General features: G+C 39.8%; 1 protein-coding gene across 1 annotated transcript in view; it reads right to left on the bottom strand.

Annotated features, from left to right (window-relative positions):
* FBXO11 (F-box protein 11) overlaps positions 1–13,911 on the bottom strand; it is a 99,584-nt gene extending 85,673 nt beyond the window's left edge. Inside the window, exon 1 of the mRNA XM_060026668.1 lies at positions 13,588–13,911. Within this exon, the coding sequence (XP_059882651.1) occupies positions 13,588–13,828 (241 nt within the window). The 5' untranslated portion in view covers positions 13,829–13,911. The remainder of the gene's footprint in view (positions 1–13,587) is intronic.
* Between the last annotated feature and the right edge of the window lie 8,358 nt (positions 13,912–22,269).

The raw sequence follows: 22,269 nt of genomic DNA, 5'->3' as shown, positions 1-22,269 counted from the left end.
GAGTTTATTTTTGTGCATGATATGAGGGAGTGTTCTAACTTCACTGATGTACATGCAGCTGTCCAGTTTTCCCAACATCACTTTCTGAACAGACTGTCTTTTCTCCATTGTATATTCTTGCCCCCTTTGTTTAAGATTGACTGTAGGTATGTGGATTTATTTCTGGGCTCTCGTTTCTGTTCCACTGATCCATATGTCTGTTTTTGTGCCAATACCACTCTGTTTTGATTACTGTAACTTTGTAGTATTGTCTGATGTCTGGGAGAGTTATGCCTCCAGCTTTGTTCTTTTTCCTCAGGATTGCTTTGGCAATTCTGGGTCCCTTTACAGTTCCCTATAAATTTTAGGATTATTTGTTCTAGTTCTGTGAAAAAGGTCATGGGTAATTTGATAAGGATCACATTAAATCTGTAGACTGCTTTGGGAAGTAGGGCCATTTTAACAAAATTGATTCTTCCAAATGGAGAGTATGAGATATCTTTCCATTTCTTTGAATCATTTTCAATTCCTTTATCAATGTTACATAGTTCTCAGCATAGTTTTTCACCTCCTTGATCAGGTTTATTCCTAATTTTTTTTGATGCAATTTTAAAAGTGACTGTTTTTTTACTTTCCCTGAAAGTTCTTAATTTGCCCTTTAGCTTATTACTCTTTAGAATAACACTTAAGTTTTTCTAATAGACATATCGTTTTTTCAACCATTCCAACATCACTACGACACAACTTCCTGTGTTTACATGCACACACACACTTTAGGATGATTCACTCAACTACAGACCAAATCACTTTCTGCTATAGCTACTTCTGGCTCAACATTTCTAAGCTACTGCTCATTTTTTGGTTATTTCTACAAAGATTAAAGCATGTTTGTTCATTTTTTCTTAACAGACTAGTCAAAGTAATTTGATTTCTATTTTTGGTTTTTCAAGTACTCAACCTCATCACATTTAAAACAATTATCAATGAAGTTAATATGCTTGGTCATTTAAATCAGTGATTATGTGAACAAATTTGAGTCCAGGAAAGGAAGGTGAAGGGAAAAAGAAACAACCATTTAGTAAATATCTATTTGCAACTGTCTAGCACTATTTTTACAAGTTGTAGCTTCCATATAATACAACTTAAAGTTCCCCCAACTGTCACAACATCAGTATGACTGCTTCATAAAAGAATAAAGTGTTTTATTTAAACCTGGCTCTGTTGTTCCTGTTCCCTCTTCAGCTACCAAGTCACTACTTCAGAAAAACACTTTAAATATATCTGTAATCAGCTCTTCATAAAACTATGTTGATCACTATCTAGAATCTACATTTTTTAAACCATATTAATAGCCCCTACTTAAAAAAAAAAAAAGCCAAACAGTTCACCTCATTCAATGAAAGTTTTAGTGTATTTTGTAAGAGGAAAATGCTTGTTTTCTCCTGGTTTGGGTTTATAAAGATAATCAGAAGACTAGTCAGGTGAGTGTGAGATAAGTTAATTCCCAATCTAATTACTAAAGTTAACTTCAAAGGCCCCTATTTTTTGAAAGACATTGCCAGGTTCTTATTTATTCCCAAACACATTAGATCCCACAGTCCAAAACTTCTTAGAATATAGTATCTTAGAAGGGGAGGAATGTGGCTTTTTAAAAAACTGATAACGATGAAACAATTTCCCTTAGCAATCCCTGTTTGAACTTAATAAACTGATAGCCATTAATTTCTTCAGAGCTAACACCAGTTTTATGAAAAAAAAATAGTCCCCCTGTATAAAATTATCAAATAGACATGAATCCACACCACCAGGGTACAGAGGAAGTAGCCATCTGTTGTGAACAATAATAAATCTTTTTTCCCCTAACTATGCAGTTCATTTGCACACTTAATTTCCATCTTCCATCATTCAGCCAGGCATGTAATTAAAATATTATTTGTATGTATTTACTACCATAATCTACAGTTAGAAACTTATCCTGGGAAGACAGTATCACTGGCTCAAAGTTCCAAATATCAAATTTTGTTTTTAATTCTGAATTCCTGATCATCAGTTATCCTCATTTCCTATATATGATATTAGCCAATTACTATCCTAAAGTTATAATAAATACAAAACCCCAAAATGTCCATAAATTAATAAGTACTTAAAACACACTTACAGCATTGAAAAATGTAGAGTTTTAAGCTTTTATTCATATCTAAAATGACCCACGTGGGGACTATGTCATCAAACCAAGCAGAATGAGTTCACATCACAATCAGAACTATTAAATTCTTTAAAATAAATACAAACCTCCCTCCTTCCAGATTCCATATACAGTCTTCGAAAAACAAAGAATTATAGAAAGAATTAAAAAAGTCATCTCACCTCCACCATCCTAAGACACTACTGTTAACATTTTACCAAAAAATTTTAGACACTTCACAATATCAAGAGTGCCTATCCCCAGTTTCACTGTGTGTATGTGTGTGTTATCAAAGTATGTCTATGATTGGTATGTAAACTTTACAAACCCTGGACAAGCTCACTACATCCAGATCTCCCAGCTCAGTTTTTCAGCTTTAAAGATTTCAGCTAAGAGGTTCTCAAACCAAGTAATTCAGAAGTAGAGAACAGGTTCCCCATGAGATGTGGCAATAGAGATACTAAGACAGAATCAGAAAAATCTATGAAGGCATCCTGAGAGTTACGACTACTAGGTAATGTGGGATTACAGATGCTATGAAGAACCCGAAAGTGTCGTATTATTTCTGCAGTTGAGCTTAAATTCTAGCAACATAATGTAACTTTAACCTACTCTCAGTTTCTGCATATACGGGCGAAACAATGAATGTAATGAAGAAGGGCAAATACTATGAAAACAAGATGAATGACCCCAACTCTGTGGGTAATTTCCTTCACTAGGCACGTGCTTCTTTCTCAGTTACGTAGAAACGCTATAACTTGGCTTAATGTTTAAGCTGCAACAACTTTCTAAGTGTGGCACAAAGGTAATGCAACCAATGATTAAAGGGTAAAACATAAACCGAAGAGTAGGGAGTCATAACAAAACTTCATCTTAATAGCATTTAACTGAAAACTCTCTAAGAGAGTATGGTCTCAGCAAACAGTCTAAAGATAAGGTTACAAATGAAACTCCAGATACATACACCTACACACACACACACATATTCATTCTTAAAAAAATATGTACCAGAAGACAATGAAAATAATACCAACATGCTTATTTCAAGTCATCTTGATCTCAGATGTTATTTATATTCAGTCTCTAGCTCAACTTTAAGTTCCATCAAAGCAAGAAATATATCTGTATAGTAATACCCAAATTCAGACCTCACTTATTTATACTGGTAACTCAAATGATACAGAAAGAGTTTCAGACCATCTCAAAAGTCAGCTTATTTAAAATCTTCTAATTTAGAAATGAGATTAAGAAACAACTGCAGAAAAAAGATAAGCCACTTTGAAAAAGCTCAGGCTCCTTATCCCTCCCAAACTTAACAAGCAACATTTACTGACTATGGCTATGGTTAAAAATAATAATTAAAAAAATGTAAAGGAAGGTGACAGTCTTCTCCACACTGCTTGTTGTAGACAAGAAAGAACAACTGTTAGTACTAACACTGGACTGTTAAGTGCTGAAAGAGCAGACATGAAATAATGAAATCTTACTCCTTTGGTATCTGAGGCTACTGTATCATCAGTTTCAAGCAAGTAGTTCTTTAAGAACAGAGCCCATCTGTCAATCTCAGGGAATACTTGTATCACAGGGTATACAAGCTTATAAATCACTAGCACTTCAGCACAATCTTTCACTTCAGGAAGAACTTATCGATGATGCTGGCAGAGGCACTTTTACACCTTCCTATATGAAAGGAACGAAGAGATGTAGACAAGGACTAAAAAAACAACTCTGAGAGCAAAATGTGCCCCAATTTTTCTGTGAAAGTTTTATAATTTATAAATAAGCTGAATGTAAGATAACAAAGGATAATCAATATATGCAGAAAAACAAGAAATAAAATGAAACTGACCAAACAATAGCAAAATATTTTCACAGGAGTTAAAAGGATAAGTTTAAAAAAGTAGTAAGAAACAGGGTTCCAAACAAAAAAGGACAAACAAAATTATGGCAGTAGCAAAAAGAAACAACAGTTTTTGGACCTAAGACTCAGAATTACATATTAAGGTCCACAGTAGTTTTAAAAATCCCTGAATATAAAAAAGATTTCCCCTCTCCTCAAAATAACCCAACCTATGATCTCTGGGGAAAATTAAAGCATATTAAGTTGATGGGTAAACTGCCTAATACCGGACTGTTAAAGGATACATAAGTGGAATTATCAAAAAATTTAAGAAAAACACTAATATTTGAAATAAAATAGTTTCAACAACATAATTATAAGAGGCCATATTCATATCTGTCTTAAAGCTGTTTTATCTTCCATTTCTTGCGAAGTAAATGGAAGTTTTGCCCTTGGAAAAGATAAATATGGCATATGTTGAGGTATAAAACTTAAAGGGAACGTGTATATGTGCTCATGAAGATAAATATAAAATGCTCATAGCAGCACTATTCCTGACAGCCAAATACAGAAACAACTCTATATCCATCAGTTGTAGAATGGATAAATTGCAGTTTATTCATACAATGTAATCTTATTCAGCAACAAGAATGAACTATTGCTACAAGCAACAACATGGATGAAACTGACATACAAATATTAAGCAAAATAAGTCAAACAATCAGGAATACATACTAGATGATTATATTTATTTTTTTTGTATGTTATTTTTTTTTATTATTATTATTTTGCGGTACACGGGCCTCTCACTGTTGTGGCCTCTCCCGTTGCGGAGCACAGGCTCTGGACACGCAGGCCCAGCGGCCATGGCTCACGGGCCCAGCCACTCCGTGGCATGTGGGATCTTCCCAGACCAGAGCACGAACCCGTGTTCCCTGCATCAGCAGGCGGACTCTCAACCACTGTGCCACCAGGGAAGCCCTTATTATTATTTTTTTAAACATCTTTATTGGAGTATAACTGCTTTACAGTGGTGTGTTAGTTTCTGCTTTATAACAAAATGAATCAGCTATACATACACATATATTAGATGATTACATTTAAAGTTCAAAAACAGGTAAAACTAATTCAAGCAGTTAGAAAGATAAGGTTGGGGGTAGTGAGTGGGAAGGCACTGGTGGGGGTGGGGGATACTTCTGGGATGCTGGTAGTTTATTTCTTGATCTAGGTATTACTGATTACACAGATATGTTCACTTTGTGAAAAGTCATCAAGCTGTACATCAGTGATTTGTGTGCACTTGTATACATTCACCAAAACCTTAAGTTGGAAAAAACCAATAGGGTCTTCCCTGGTGGTCCAGTGGTAAAGAATCCGCCATACAATGCAGGGGATGTGGGTTCGATCCCTGGTCAGGGAACTAAGAGCCCACGTGCCCTGGGGCAACTAAGCCTGCGCACCACAACTACTGAGCTTACACGCCTCAACTAGAGAGCCTGCATGCCGAAAACTACAGAGCCCGTGCACCCTGAAGCCCGGGCGCAACAACTAGAGAGAGAAAACCCACATGCCACAACTAGAGAGAGAAGCCCGCGTTTTGCAACTAAAGGTCTCATGTGCCTCAAAGAAGATCCCCCATGCCGCGACTAAGACCCAATGTAGCCAAAAATAAATAAATAAATAAATCTTAAAATAAACTAATAAAAGTTATTTCTACAATTTAAATAACTATATGTAGTTATATATATAGTACACACACATATAGATATATAAAGTTACATATAGACGGTTTCTAATCAAATGACCATTGTTAATGTAAATGACCCATACATACTGTCACTTGTACCTGCTCAAATTCTTTCTCTTTTCTCCAAACCATCAACTCAAAATTACTCTTTTGGGGGGAAGAAAAAGTGAAACTTTAGACAAATTTTAGGTTCAGAAGTAGTCGATTAGGAAAAATAAATATGTAAGGTAAGTGATTCTCACAAAAATCTTCCACTCTCCCCCTCCTCTAATGAGCTCATTTTGCCTCTGAGGGAGCACTCCTACCCAAAAAGTCTTTCTCCAAATTGCTTATTTCTCCTACTTTTACTGAGCTTAAAATATGAAAATTTGACCAAATAATCAGTTTCTTAAAATGCAAATATATTTCAAAGGATTACAAAGATATTACAAAGTCATTCGCACACAACTGTGAATAGCTGTGTCTACGTTTTTAAATTGAGGCATAGTTGATGTACAGTATTATATAAGTTTCCGGTGTACAACAGTGATTCAAAGTTCTGTGTCTACTTTTAACAAATAACTGTAAATAAGAAATTTCTTCTATATAAAGAAGGAAAATGAGCAATTCCACAATTTCTTTTATAATACAATTGGTTTGCCAAAAATACTAGATTTCAAAATATAGTGTCTTCACCCATCTCCATTTATTTTAAACAAGTCTTGTTTGATCTTCTCTGCCATGATACAAACTTGAGTGACTCCTACTTACCATTGTTGAATTCTACTCACTTCTAATTATCCTTAAAGCCTGTTATTTTTTCTTTTTTCAAAAAAGTAGATCAATTACTAATGACATATATATACACACCAACCCTCAAAACTATAGCAGGTGACTATGCCTTTCCTTTTCCCCACTCCCTTCCTCCTAAGCGTTAGGAGTCTCATAAAGCCATGTGTTCTTACGCATACATTTGTATATATGTATACACATATATACACACATTATATATATATTTATATACTATGGATGCAAGATACAAAATCAATACTTGAGTGCAAAAAGAATTCTCATATCTAAATCCAAGTAGAGTCAGCAAACCAGTAAAGGCTAAACTCATGCAAGTCAGTTATCAACACATGGTACTAAAGAAACCAATGCCAAAGGGTGAATCCACATAGTAGCCAGTTAATTCCACACAAACTTGCAGCAATCAAAGATTCTGACACAACCCAACTCAACCATATGAGTGCTGAGTGTACACTACGGGAAAACTGTGAAACTAAGATTATCACTGTTACCAGAAAAATAATTTTAAAGCACAGTTTCTTACTCCATTTCTATCAGTAGAAATATTTCTAAGCTTTGAGAAAAGAGAAAAGTAGGCTCTCTTCACAAAAAAGATGAATGGCACCTCATCTCTAATGATATGTGAAAGTATACATTAATGTTTTTTGGATTTTTTTGGGGTTTTTTTGGCCACACCACACAGTATGCGGAACTTCCCGGACCAGGGATCGAACCCCTGCCCCCTGCCCTGGAAGCACAGAGTCTTAACCACTGGACCACCAGGGAAGTCCCATTAATGCTTTTTAAGGTTTAGCCACCAGTTGAGGGAATGTTTTCTCCTTTTTTGAACACAGTCATACAATTTTCCATCTGTTAGAAGGGGAGAAAACTTGACAACTAGATTTTTAAAAATTGGGAGAATAAACAACTAACTTAAATGATTTGCATTTGCTTTTAACTACGCTATCTTATTTGGGGTGTTTTAAAATAAAAAAATACACAGCGCATTCATTTTCAAAGTAAAGTAAATATTTTCAATATTTGCCTTCAATTACAATAAATTATGTAAAGGAAGTCACTTAGTTTCATTTTTCTATTTTCTAAGGATTAAGTTTAAGCACATTTTTTGTGTTAACCAAACTTATATAAAAACCCAAAGCTATGCATGTAAAGACACCAAGCTATGGTAAGAAAAGGATATTTAGTCTACAAACCTGTCAAAATTCATACTGAAGTCTAATTTAACTCACATTTTTTTCCTTCCTGAAACAGTCCAGTCTATAACTATGAACTAAAAAATGACTTAACACCCTTTATTCATAACTTATGAGTAATTCAAGGGAAATCTACCCTTCTTTGCACAATGAGTGCTTAGTGATCTCATCAACAAACTGGAAAAACATGTGAGCCAATCAGTGCAATCTCATCTGGAGACAAATCTACATGAGGTAAAATTATGATCAGAAAGCTACTCAGAAAACATGAAACCAAATGATTTAACAATCATTGGCATCGGACTACTGTATCTGCCTCCGACAGAAAAGATGGGATAAGACAGGGGACTGATGTGCTGCAAGGGCTAGGTTATTCCTTTCTGTAAAAGTGATGGAGATATTCTGCCAAATGTATTTCAGTATCTTCCCCTGTTTATGGAAAGACCAGGTGATATAAATCAATTTCGAAATTCTTCTCTGCTACTTACCAAGCGTATTCACTGCTACGTTAACAGCCATCGTAGAGAATTGCTAAGAGGGACAGTATATAAGAAAAGTGTCTGGCACAGACTCTAGTATGTAAGAAGAAACAGAGACACTGTTTATTATTATTCCAAATACCCATTTCTTCCATTTTCTTATTCTTTTTTCAAAGAATATTTCAATTCATTAGATATAAGATTAGTGATTTATAATTGCAAATCAGTTTCTCTGAGATTATACCACATCACCCAGACTGCATTTTGGGATATGACGGAAACTCTTTAGCGACTCATACGCATTTTATCTCTTAGGTTTAGTTTTATAAATGGCTACTTCAATTCCTTACTATTATTTTTAATATTTAAAAGAGCTGCCATTTATTGAGCATCTACCATATGCTAGGTACTTTACTATCTCTTATCTTTACAATTACTGCTAAGACAAGTGTTACTGTCCCTATTTTAAAGATAATAAAGCAAGGCTCAGAGAGGTTACATTGTTTGCCCCATGTCAAATAGCTCACTACTGGTATAGCTAGGATTAGAACCCACATCTAGCTAGCTCTAACTCTGAGCTCTAGCCATCATACTACCCGCAACTGTCTCATCCCTTATATTTTGCTTCTTTATAATTTTATTTTCAGAGGATAACAACTGCCACTTGGGGGTACCTTGCTTACAACCTCACATATTAAACAGAGTTCTCTGGAAGACAAGAATGTAATTTAAATGACTGATAAATTTGAGAAATGGAAGGTCTAAAACAGAGTACCCTTCAGAGACCAATGGGACAAGATAGATACAAAATAAGGGTAACTTGTTAGGAATAAAAGAGGGAACAATAAGAGACCTCAAGTTGAAATAACTCATTACTATAGACTGTTTATTTTCAAAATTAAAACAAATAGAAGAAAAAGACTGATAAAATACTCACTAGCCTTGAATTCTGCCAAACTTAAGTTCAAGGGTCCTCACTAACTGGGTCTTTGTTGCCTTACCCGGTAGGTCTCCAAGCTGGTTGGCCTTTCCTCAGGTTTGCCAGAATTTCCAGTAATGAAAGAGACAAACAGTATAGGGACAACCCTTAGGCCTTATCAGCAGAACTCTAACAACAGTATTGTCACTATCCCATTTCTATTCCTCAAATAATTTCTAAGTGTTGAGAAACAGGCCACACACACACATGCACACACACATACAGACACAGTTGAGTGGCATCTCTCGTCTAAGGCCATGTAAATATTTTGAAGGTTTAGCCACAAGATGGGAGAGCAGTGACCCACAGTACATAATTCCTAAAAGAGGAAAAATCAGGTTCCTTGTCCAGAACTCTTCTATCTATAAAGGTTGCAGAAGTTCCTCATTCTGTATGCAGTAGGAAGAACCCGAAGGTAAAATAATGGGCTAAAACCCCACAGAAAAGTATAATTAGCACGCATGAATAGAACACTAAGGAGTTTCCTGACTGTTGCATATAATAAATATGTAGCTACATCAGAAATATTTTATGTAATACTATACATACTGAACTACTTCAAAAGTTCACTTAAAAAAAATAAAAAAGACTATAATTCCAGGATAACAGGTGAGATTTTAATCCCACAAATATGGGATTAAAGAGACTGATTACATTTTTACTCTATATAATTATTTCAGACTAGAAGTTAATAGCAAAATCCATTAATATATTGTATTCATTGCATTTCTTGAACTATAAATGATCACAGTTAAAATTTCAGCACTTCAATCTTATGAATTTCCCAATAACTAGAAAATTACACTTATTTTCCAAAACTTCCATATCAAGATTTTCAGAAGTCAAATTCCATCTTTTATTAAAACATAATAAATGAGAAATTAATAGCAGACATAATAATCAATCAATAGACTGATGCCAGGTAGGAGAATTTGGTAGCTGAAGGCAGGTTTAGGAAAGGGACTTTTGAATTTTAAATCACGTGCATTTAATACCTATTCAAAGTAATCAATTTTAACAACTAGAAACTGAAAATGCTCAGAATACATAGCACTTCTGCAGACTTGTAAGCTTTCCTCATACATACTTCTAAAAAAAGACTACCAAATAGATTTCAAGATAAATTCAGCAGAACAAGTTACAAAAACTAAATCCTTTTAGGATTTTAAAAGAAAACGAATATATAAAATCCAACCCCACACTACTTTCAGTTTCACTGAATCTGCAATATATTATCAAAGGGTCCCTATGTGGAACACAAATTATTTTCTACCAGCTTAAAGTGGTATGTGAAATCCTAAACTCAGGATTTTAAATTAACAGCCTAAAAATGCTCATGATTTGTATTCCTTCTTTAGACAGTGGACCATTTCGGGTAAAATGAATGAAGAAAGCATTCCATGAAACACGGAGGCTGATTATTTCTCAATGTGGGGTGTAAGAAAATCTCCCCCAAGCAAGGCTTTGAAAAGTCCTCATAAGATTTCGCTCCATAAGGCTGTTTCTTTCTTCTTTAAACATTGGCCATTTACAAACATTCAAATACAAAGGAGGTGTCAAGGAAGTTTTTAGACTAATTAACATGAGGGCAAAGAAGCAACTAAAAACCAGTTCTGACAGAATTTTTGCTTGAAAAAATACACTATCCTATAACTTTTATTACTATAAAAGCCTTAAGTCCACCCTTTACATGAAATAAGTGATTCTTTTATATAGATTGAAATAACTTAAGTTGCCTTGAAACAGTCTCACTTCAATTCCCTACTTGGAAAGCTGTCTGATGCACTATTATGTAACTCTATCTAAGACTCTAATGCAAGAGTTACATATCCATTAAAAGTTAGTAAAAAGTAAAACATGCACACGCACAACATTAGCTGTAGTTCCTTCATTACCTTGTCAAAATTATGAAACCCAGCATATTTTCAAACAAACAAAAAACCTTTCCTATTTAAACCAGAAATAGTGACACTTTGCATACTCCATAAAACTGTTAAAATGAAAAGCATTCTTCTTGGCTACTAGCTTCTGATCATTATGAGAACTGTACATTTAAAATATAATCAAAATGCCAATTTTCAAAGAATGACATATGTTTTACATAAAACTAGCAAAATCTTTTTTATTTTAGTCTTTTAATTCATCTTAATGTTTCATTCATTTTGAGGCCATTTATTTGCCCTCCAAAAGACCCACAGCATTTTCCCTGAAGGCTAATCAGCAAGTTCTTTCCCCCTCTGTGCCAACATAGAATCTCCAGAACAGTTCCTACCAGCAGCAGCAAAGTAACAACCCTACAGTGAATATGATTTACCATTTGGTTGGGCACATACTGAAATTCTGATTCATGAACATCTTAGTCAGTTTATGGATATCAAAGAAAAGAAAAATGACACTCCAGCATGTGACTGCCAACTACCAAGTCACTTTACTTCAAAAGGAAATAGACTTTAGAAGCTAATAATTTCAAACAAATGAAGAAAAGTGACCAAGATATAAGGACCTCAACTAAGTTTGAAAATACACACAAATCGTGAAAAGGAGATTCAGAATTAACATTTAAAACTACACAATGAGACTAAGTTTGGCTGAAAGGATCTGATCCACTGTTAACGTAAATTAACAAATCAGTACATCTTGGAAAAGCTTACTTCTAGCAATAGAATCCGTATTATGATTTCAATCCAGTGTCACTGTTTTCTCAAAAAATATTCAACTCTATTACATATAGTACCAATTCTGGAAGGAGACTTGAATATTATTTGAATGGAACACAGGAGAACCCTGATATGCAAATGTAAAGGGAAATGTTGAAACTACAAATATTTTTAATTTACAAAAAAATTATAAATGTATCCAAGAATCATTAAAACACATTACCAATAATGTTGCACAAGACCTCTAACTGGCTTGAAACATCACATTCTTTCAAGCAACATATAGAAAACTGCTTTCACAAGGACTATCTGTAGCAGTGACTAGTGAAAACCCTTTAAACTATTTTTTCAGATTATCATCTCCCTCTTTCATTTGTTAAGTATTTTAATCAAGAACAATAAAACAATTTTTAAGGAAAGAATGTATAATTTTAAAAAAGCATTTAATCTTAATTCCCTTAATCAAAGGAGGTGTGACAACCAACGCACATAAAATTAACCTTAATCCGCCAACGAAAACACGCAAAATGTCTCCTAACAATTCTCCTCCTTAAAACAACCGTATACATAAATACGGTACTGACCTCCACCCCCACTGAGAGCAGCTAATAAAGAGAATAGTTGCATTTGGAGACCAAGGTGCAACACCCCACCTCCTGAACCTCCCCAAATAACCACATCTTCAAAGTAGAACTGAACATTATTTTTGCTAAAGCAAGAATCCAACCCTCCGGAGCCTCAGCCCTTAGACAATGGTGGTTACCAGACAGAGCTGCACAGTTGAGTCCAAATGACACATTTCACTAGGCCTTGGACACAACACACACACACACACACACACACACACACACATACACACACAGATATGCACACACACTCTCTCCCGAGGGGCCAGTTCTAAGGAAGGGGCGTTCAAATCCCACTGGGAGATGGAGGAGTAACACAGTGGCCTGGGGGTACGCCGGGGCGGGGGTACAGGCGAGAGGGGTGTAGATAGAGCGGAAGGGTAACTGCACTGCACACGAGGGAGGGGGCTGGAAATGGCCGATGGATTCTACATTTACTTAAAGGTCTTGCTTTAACGGGTCCTTCCCCGGGGTTCTGTAACTAAAGCCAAACTGCGCAGCAAACATCGTGGGGTTGGGAGAAGAGAAGCTGCTCCCCCTACCCCGTGACTTAGGGAGGGGGGCGGGGGGAAACAAGTTCCCCGGCCAACACCACCGACCACTCCGAGTCCCCCTCTCCCCTCCTCCACAGGAAGGGGGAGGCTAACAGAGAAAAGGGGGAAAAACAAGTTCCCCAGCCAGCCCCAACCACCCGATCACTCCCAGCCGCTCCCCCCACCTCCAATTAGAAACGGGAGACCAAACCGTGGAAGACTGCCGAGAAGGGGGAAATCCCACCCTTCGCTCTTCCCCCACCCACCAACAGACTCCTGCGGGGTCCGTGAGCGAGCCGAGAAGCCAGAAGGATGGGTGGGGGGAGAGGGTGCCAAGCCCCCGAAACCAAACAAAGCGCGGCCTGAGCGAGAGCCCGGGCGAGTCGGGAAGCCGCGGCTTTTCCTGCCGGCCGGGGCCCAAGCCGAGCTGACACTGCGGCACCGGGGGACCCGCCTCCGCTCAACCTCCGTCTCCCACCCCCGGGCGCACAGGCCGCCCCCGCCCCGGCTTCCCTTCCCGCGGGTCCCGGTCAGCCGGGCGTCCGACCCGGCGGGCGGCGGGGAGGGAGCGCGGCCTTACCCCGCTCGCCGGCGTTGTTCCGCTCCTGGGGCAGCGGCGGAGGCGGCGGTGGCGGCGGCGGAGGCTGCTGCTGCTGCTGCTGTTGCTGCGGCGGCGGCGGAGGCTGCTGCTGCGGCGGCTGCTGCTGGGGCGGCTGCGGCGGCGGCTGCTGCGGGGGTTGCTGCTGCTGCTGCTGTTGCTGCACCGGGCGCGGCCGCGACACTCGCCTGGGTCTCCGGTTGGCGGCTCGGACGGAGTTCATTTGCCGGGCTGAGGTGGCGGCGTCGGCGGAGGGACACACACACGCACACGCACCGCGAGCTCCGGGGCAGGAGAAGGGGGTGGGGAGAGGGGGGAGGAAGGAAAAGGGGTGAGAGGAAGGGGAGATGGTAAGGGCGGAGGAGCGAGCGAGACCCCGAGTCAAGAGAAAGGCCCGCGGAGACAGACAGAGACCGAGCGAGGCCCGGCGGGCGGGCCTGACGCACGGGGAAGGCCGAGGCCGCCGGGCGGGGCGGCGGCGAGGGACGGAGACAGAAAGACGGGCAGAGCGAGAGAAAGAAAGAAAGGGCGTCCGCCCGCCTGGGGATCCCGAGGCGAAGCGCGGCGTCGGCGGCTGAGGAGACAGACCCCGGTCCCGCCGACTCCCGAGCGGCGTCTCCGGCGGCGGGGGGAGTGGGCGGGCGGGTGAGGAAGGGAGAAGGAGGAGAAGAGAGGGAGAGAAGGGAGGGAGGGAGCAGGGGGCGCCCGGCTCTTTTTTTTTTTTTCCTCTTCCTCCCCCCCACACCCCCTGAAAGAGATTTCTGAGAGGAATTTTTTCTCTCTTTCTTCGGCCTCTTCTCTCTCCTCCCCCCCTTCTCTCCTCGGCGAAGGGGAAATGAGTGTGAAGGGAGGAGATAGGGGGAAAAAGAGGCGTCGTCGTAACTCCTCCTTAAAGGAGCCTTTCCTTCTCCTCCTCAGCCCCGTCGCCGCTGCTTCTGCTGCTGCTCCGTGGCAGGAGGAGCCATTGACACCGCCGGAGCCGCCACTCGCCCAGTCGGTCCCTCCCCGCCGCGGGGCTGGCTAGGGGCGCGGGGGAGGGCCGCGGGGCGTCGGGGGAGGGGCGAATGGGCGGGGAAGTCGAGGGGCGGGGATTCCGGTAAAGCAGCCAATGGAAGGCGCTTATACAACCTTCGGGCCAATGGGGCCTCTGCTCTTATCGCCAAGTCCCTTCCTTCAACGCCCTGTTTCCTCTCTCGGGTTTCCTCCCTCCCCAGCCAAGGAGGGGGGAAGGAGGAGAGGGGGAGTGTGGTGGGGCGGGTGATAATGGGGAGGTATCAGGGCATATAATAGAGCGGGGGTTGGGTGAAGAGAGCGCTAGTGCGTAGCGACGATTCTGGGAGAGGAGGTGCTCGGAGGAAAGGGCGGGGGCTGCTGATGTAATGGGGAGAAGTGATTAATCCTTCGGTTCGCCGTTTCAACCTCGGCACCCCCCGCCCCCCGCTCGATTTTTTAAAGCGGAAAAAAGTAGAGCGAGGTAGCCAATCTTTGTAACTTGGGTTTTTTGTGGTAGGTAGGTCCAAAGTCTGAGCTGTAGGGAGCGCTAGAGATTCTGTGCCCTTTAGTCAAGCTGAGGGTATTTGCAAACCTTGGAGATCCACTTTACCGAGCTTGGAGCTTGGTAACCGAAGTTTGGAGTCGGTTCCTAATCGTAGTCTAAGAGGAGTCACCTAAATCTTGAAAACGTTTTGGTCAATAGGCAATAGACCTTTGGTCAATTTACTTTGGAGACGTGGTCTGTATAATGTTTGGGGAAATAATATGTGAGAAAAGGAGAGAAGTAAATGTGTTGAGGTTGTGTTCAGTTTTCTTTTTTCTTTTTTTTTTTAGATCTCACAAACTCAGAAAAAGAAGAAACCCCAAGGGGAATTACCTTTTGTATCTGTATCTGGTCCCCTCAGCATAATCTCTCCCCAAGGAAAACGTGTTTTTATTCCCTAGCTGCTGTTGAGATGACTGAAAAAGTATCCTTTCTTAATTCTCTCCGCTCTCTTTTGTTTATCACTTTATGGAAATGATAAAACCGGCAGTTTAATGATTCTCTGATTTTCGACCTTTGGGTGATTTCTTTCTCGTTTGAGTTTGATCAGTTGCTGTCTTAGGTTTGAGATGGATGGCTAAGTGGTTACAAAGTACAATAAGGGAAGTAAGGGTGAGGGGGGAAAGTGTGTATTTTGGGAGTGGGGAGAGGGGCAGGGAGAGCCAGTATTATTGTGTAGGGTATTTGAGTTCCGGGTTTGATATGTGCCTCTAGGCAAAATACTTTACCTTTCTAGGTATCAGGGTCCCCTCACCTTTTAATAAGAATTTACTTTGGATTACGCAATCCTGTTTTCAATTTTTTTAATTCTGTAATTTTGAGATGAGCTCTCTTTGGTCCTGAAAATGGAGAAACTTAGATCTAAGTTTCCTTCTCAAGAAAAAGTTTGAGGAGGGAGACTTAGAAAACAACTGAAGAACTGCAGATTTTTATGGTTGTTAGCAAGGTGCAAATGGGTAAAATTTAGATTTGTTTCAAATAACTGTAGGGGAGGAAAGGAAAATTACATGCTATCATACATATTATAAGTGGATCCATAATTCTGATTTTTTCTAAAAATTTACTTTTTTTCCAGAAAGAATTTAGTAGTTCCTTATGTGTATCCATTGCTATGTAAGGTGCTATGGGAGATAGCAAAAAGTGAAATAAAATGCAAAATTTGGGGCTTGTTTGTATTTTGGTATGGCAGAGTTGATTTAGTTAATTCAGATGAAAGAAAGAAATGTACAAATGTATGTACAAAGAAAACATAGCTTATTTTCTGTAATTTTTATCCGTCTTGAGTCCCCACATTATCTGTTTTCTTTTATAGGTAGATGCTGAATCTTACAGATTTTATTTCCCCACCTCCCTCCCATTCCAAGATATATATGGGAGTCGAGGGATGCTGTATAAGGTATACATAGATGGAGTGTCTTTCACGTCTTCGGCATCCTAGATTTCTAAGTTTATTATGACAGTTCTCAGGCATGTGGCAGTAGGATGCCTTATTTTAACAAAACCAGTATATTATGATAATTTTCTGATAGGTGGAAGTAAAGTGTCAGGATAAAGGGAGTGCCTTTTTCTAATTCACACAGTAACTAGTGGGCTGGTAGAAGCCTGAGCGATGGGAAAGCTGACATGACCTCAGGGAAAGGCCCTGGGCCATGCATGCCAGTCCTTGTGTTTTCCTTTGGTATGGAGTGTCTGGTATACTCTGAAAGCAGAACTGTTAGCCTCAGAGATAAAACTGCTCATTTTGTCCTTTTGAGAAGTTGTGCTGCTTTCTTTACTGAAGTCCACACTGCCTTATACACTGCAACCTCTGTACTGACCCCAGGCCTCTGCAGGTCCATTGATCCTCATGATGGTATTCCATCTTCTCACTGAGACATATGGGAACTTCTGGATTCCCAGAATATCCCACGTAGGCCTTGATGAGCCAGGAGCTTTGCTTCAGGCTCATCTGTTGAGCCACCTCCCTCCACCAATGTTGCATTATTCTCCCTATGTCATGTTGAACATCCCATAAGCTGAAAGCAGAGTTCCTGGAAGACTCAGCCTCTCACAGGCATGCCCAGAGAAGCAAACCACTATCCCCATTTTTCTTGAATTACCCTATGTCTATAATATGTGAATACTTCAACTATATACCTCCAATTCTAGTTTTCATGCTGAGAAGGGACAGGAAGTAAGCACACCGGATCTGATTACCTTTTTCTGTCCTTTTTTCCATCATTTTTTAGGGCTGCAAGAGATGGATTTTTCTAACCCAACATTGTAAATCAACTATATTTCAATAAAAACGTTTTAAAAAAGAGGTGGATTTTTATTCTTCTTGTATGACAAGAGCTTTCCTTATGTACCATATCCTCTTCATTCTTGTGATGGCATCTGCTCTGCTCCCTTTTTCAGAGCCGTGATAGCTGATGGAGTGCAACAGAGAAGGTAGTTTAACAATAGTGGAGTATCTATTGGGAGATATTAAATATCCTATCCCCATATCACTGGTTCCTACATATTTTTAGTTTATCTTACAGGATTAAATGTTAGAGACTTCTTTGTGAAGAAGTGTTCAAAACCATCTTAAAATTGTGGAACTTGTTAGAACGGGCCTTGGAGATCATTTAATTCTCATTTTTGTATTTGATAGATTGGGAAACAAATTCAAAGAAATGAGGTGACAGAACCAAATCCCATAACTACTTGGTGGCAAAGTTAATATCTGCACTAGACTTAGTACCCTTTCCATTCACAGATATTATAGACTCTTAATTCTTCCAGTGAAAACCTAAAATATTCCGGATGGTTTTAGCCATCGCCAGGTCCACCTGTGTTAGCAGATAATCCTGTCAGTCAGCTGCCACAGAAGTTATGTGTGAGAGAGAAAAAGGGGATTTTTATTTGGGGTAGGAGGCTTCCAGAATGATTTCAATATACACTTAGCATAATTTCAGAGGACTAAACTCCCTCAGGGTTTGCTCTCTCTTCAAGAATATTTGTGTTTGTTTTTTCTCAACTAATTACTGGTGCCTAACAGGTTAGTGTACTTAAAATTATTTGTTTATAAAACCTATCACAATAGGAGTGTGGAAAAAATAAGCCCTTTCATCATTTTAATACCTGGCAGGTGATATTTACTGTGATTTTTAAATGATAATTTTTACCATTTCAAAGATTCAGCTTCCCCTTTCTCTATCATTCCGTCATCTAGTCCTAAGCCATCAGCACTCAGTTACATAAGACACCTGAAAACTGCTCACTCCTTTTATGTCATTTAGGAAATTAGTCTGATCTGAATACCGTTTTCCTGGAGGAATAACCAGCTGTTTAAAATATCCTTGTTAGAGTATGAATGACTTATCTCACTAAGCTGCAAAAATTCATTCTTTAGTACATGCTCAGATAATATTTTATCAGGAAGTGAAAATTAACCTGGAACTAAGGATTTAAATGTAATGTATATGTGGGAAAACCTGGTAAGCATGCAATCAAATGATCCTCATTATAGAGGTTATCTTTAAAAAAAATTATAGAATCTAACTTTAATACCTTTCCCTGTGGAATAATAGAGACGTAGCCCTATTAAAAGAAATTAATTATGTTCAAGATTTAGGATGGGCTGTGATAGACTGTTGTAAATCTTTATTTTTGCTTTTTAAAAGGAGAATCCAATTTCGAAGCATTGAGAGATGACTAGGCCAAACAATAAAAGGGTGTTATATTATGAAAGGACTGGTAAGTGACTGAAGGGTGGGCAGATATGAGTGAAAGACCGTGACGGGGCTCTGCCACTTACTGGCTGTGTGATCTTGGGCAAATTACTTAACCTCTCTGTGCTTCAGTTTCTACATCTGTAAAATGGGTGTGATAATAGTCCTCATTTCATGGAATTGTGAGGATTATAAGATGCTTAGAACAGTGCTTGGTGTGTAGTAGGAGCTCAGTAAACTATTAGCTGTTACTGTCATTGCTGTTGGTATTGATGTTATTTCAGGCCCTACTTGATGATTTTCAAGATTACACAGACGTTATATGTAGGGAAGTAGGTATGGCTCTTGTTATAAGAAAGTATGTCTAGAAAATGAATGATATTAGAAAAATATTTTAAAGGTACAGGGAAGACAACACCAAAAAGAAAGAGTCAGGCAGAGCAACAATAGGTAGAGATCAGGCATGGGTGGAAACTGATGGGAGAAGACCTATGCAGGATTGTCTCCACTCAAGCAATATTTGAACTGAGGATCTTGTGGTAGATGCAGAATATTCTGACATTTTTTCACTATGGGAGCCTCTCAAGAGAGAGTCTATGGAGTATGTCAGGAAGCAAATGCATGGGCCTAGAAAGAGAAAGAAAGGAAGGAAGGGAGGGAGGGAGGGAGGAGGGAAGGAAGCGAAGATAAAAGAATGCAGCTGGAGGTTTATCTGTGTTATTGAAAGAACTGGGCCCATTTAAGTAGTATGTTAAAATTTAAAAACTCAGGCCTCAGGACTTCCCTGGTGGTGCAGTGGTTAAGAATCCATCTTCCAATGCAGGGGACACGGGTTCGATCCCTGGAGCCCACACGCCACAACTAGAGAGAAGCCTGCACGAGGCAATGAAAGATCCCGCGTGCTGCAATGAAGATCCGCAACTAAGTGCCGCAACTAAGTGCCGCAACTAAGACCCAACGCAGCCAAATAAACAAATAAATATTAAAAAAAAAAAGAACAAACCCAGCAACTCAGGCCTCCATGAAAGGAGTAGGAATTATAGAAAGAAATGGAACAGAAGTGGAAAAAGAAATGGCAGAAAGTAATACATGAAATGGCACAAGTCACTCAAGGACTAGAGAATTTGAAAGGTAAAGGAAGAGGGCTTTAGAGGAGCACATGTCAGAGGATATATTAGACCCTCTATGATCCTGAGATTATGGCCTATGCAGGCATCAACAGAAGCTTCAGATTCAGGAATTTGTTGAATGATAATCCAGCTAAGATACATTTCAGGAAAGAGGATCTTGGAAGCAAGGTTAATACACCTAAGGGGTTCTAGAACAGGATACAGTGGCAGCAGCTGTGTCATAAAGTTTAAAAAGACTTGGGGTCCTACTGGAGATGGACAAATACCCTGAGAAGATCAGATAAGCATGGACTGCAGGGATGCCTATTATCAAATGTGCCATGCTGCATTCACTATGGAAAAGGAAGTGGTGTCACTCAACAGAGACCAGGATCAATTTAACACTGGGCTTCCAGGCCAGAAACACCAGATTCAAAAGGGAAATGGAAACAAAAGTGTTCAAAACATGGGAAGGATATCAAGAGAAAGAAAGAAGATTTGGGTGTGATCTAGTAGACACTGAAGATGCTACCACTGTAAACCTCCCCATGTCTCTGTACCCAGTTGGGCCCTTATGCCCATTCTTGAGTTAATCTCTGGCAAGCATGAGGGGATTACTCTTAGGCCAATAAGAATTGCCCCTGAAGCTTCAGATGTGGTCAGCTGGACAGAGGAGATGTGGGTCCCTTTTTGGGAGAAGGAGGAAGATGTTATGTAGAAAGTCAACCCTGTCCTTATTAAAAGCAGCTATGTCCTATGTCACGGTTAACCTCTTGATGGGAAATTTATCCCATCTGAATTTCAATTCACATATAGTAGTTGGAAAACTGACGTGTTCTAATAGGCATCTTGGCATGGCGAAAACCAAAATGATGTTCTCCATTTTTTGTTCCCTGTGCGTTACTCCCCTTCTCCCAGGTAACACTAAGTCTGCTGCAATCTCTAACAAGCAACAGCAACGAGGGTCCATACACTGGGTTCTAGGAATATCATTTTGTTTGCAAAATGCTGTTACCGCAGGAGTCACATTTGCGTTTACATTTATGGGACACAAGATATTCGGGTGGATTACTTCAATTTTGATGGTACTGAAGGTGCTACACCCATGGTAATGGAAGAAGGCTCAGAGCGCAGTGGCTGCTGAGGGAGTCCAAACCCCAAGGCATTTGAGGGAGAATCTTCTGACAGAGACTGAAAAGATCAGGAAACTAGGGAGAAGAGTAATTGCACTTTACGGTCTTTGGAGTTTAATTTACACTAGGAAGAAGAATTCATTTTGGGCTTGACTTTCTGTGGTAATTTAATAATGGGGAGGGCTTCACATTATTCCATTTTCAACCATTCTTTGTTGTTTTATTTGGATGTTTAAAAGTATCTTCTCTGTTGAGCAGTTTTGGACAATATTATTAGGCATAATTTCAGATGGGAAATAAACTAGGGAGTGAATTTTTTTTTGATAGGTAAGAAGTGGATTTATTTAGAGAGAAACACACTCTACAGAGAGTGTGGGCCATCTCAGAAGGTGAGAAAGGCTGGGAGTGAATATTTAGCCTAGGGTACAGGACAGCCCTGAAGCTAAATTGATTAATGACCTGTTATGACCCATTACAGAAACTCTTTGGAGAACTAACTTAGCTGTGCATCTCATTGGTCCCAGGAAGTTACAGTGAGGAGCAGTGGTAGTAAATGAAGGAGCTGCTAATCTCTCCTAGTTGGACAATCCTGGCTGAACTGCGGTTTGATTATTAAGGCCCTTTGTTAAGGAGAGAATAAATAATGGGTTATGCGGGGTGTTGTGTAGCATGTCTCATTGCATTTCTGCCAGAGCTCATGAAGGAGGAAACTTCCATCTAAGCTTCTGCCTCTATCTACCCTCTTATTAGATGTTGCATATGGAAGAAGTGACTAGTCTGGTCAGAGACTCTGGGGACACTTCCCTAGAGGGAGGGATCGTGACACTGAAAGACACTTTCCTTTCGTATGGATCCTAATGCCTGCTATTTCATTTCCTACTCCAGGAGCAGCAGGCTGTTTTGCATATATTTTCTCCATGTAGTAAGCAAATCAAGAGGCGGGGTGGGGGTAAAGGAGTGAGGGTGGACTACTCTGCTAAGGAGGCTTAAACTTCCTCCTTTTCCCTCTTGATTCCTAAGTTCATGGGTCTGGCAGTCCAATCTCATCCTGGCACCTGGTCGGGTAGGTGGACTTAAGCTCAGCTATTAATACCTAAGAACCTGAGTCTTATTCTTATCCTTACTCTTACTCTTCTGGCACACTTGAGGAGGTCACAGGACTTAGATTTGGGATTGGAAAAGCAAGAGGC

Source organism: Delphinus delphis, chromosome 12 (genome assembly GCF_949987515.2).
Source record: "Delphinus delphis chromosome 12, mDelDel1.2, whole genome shotgun sequence".
Taxonomy (NCBI): Eukaryota; Metazoa; Chordata; class Mammalia; order Artiodactyla; family Delphinidae; genus Delphinus; species Delphinus delphis.
This window is presented reverse-complemented; position numbering and strand designations above follow the sequence as displayed.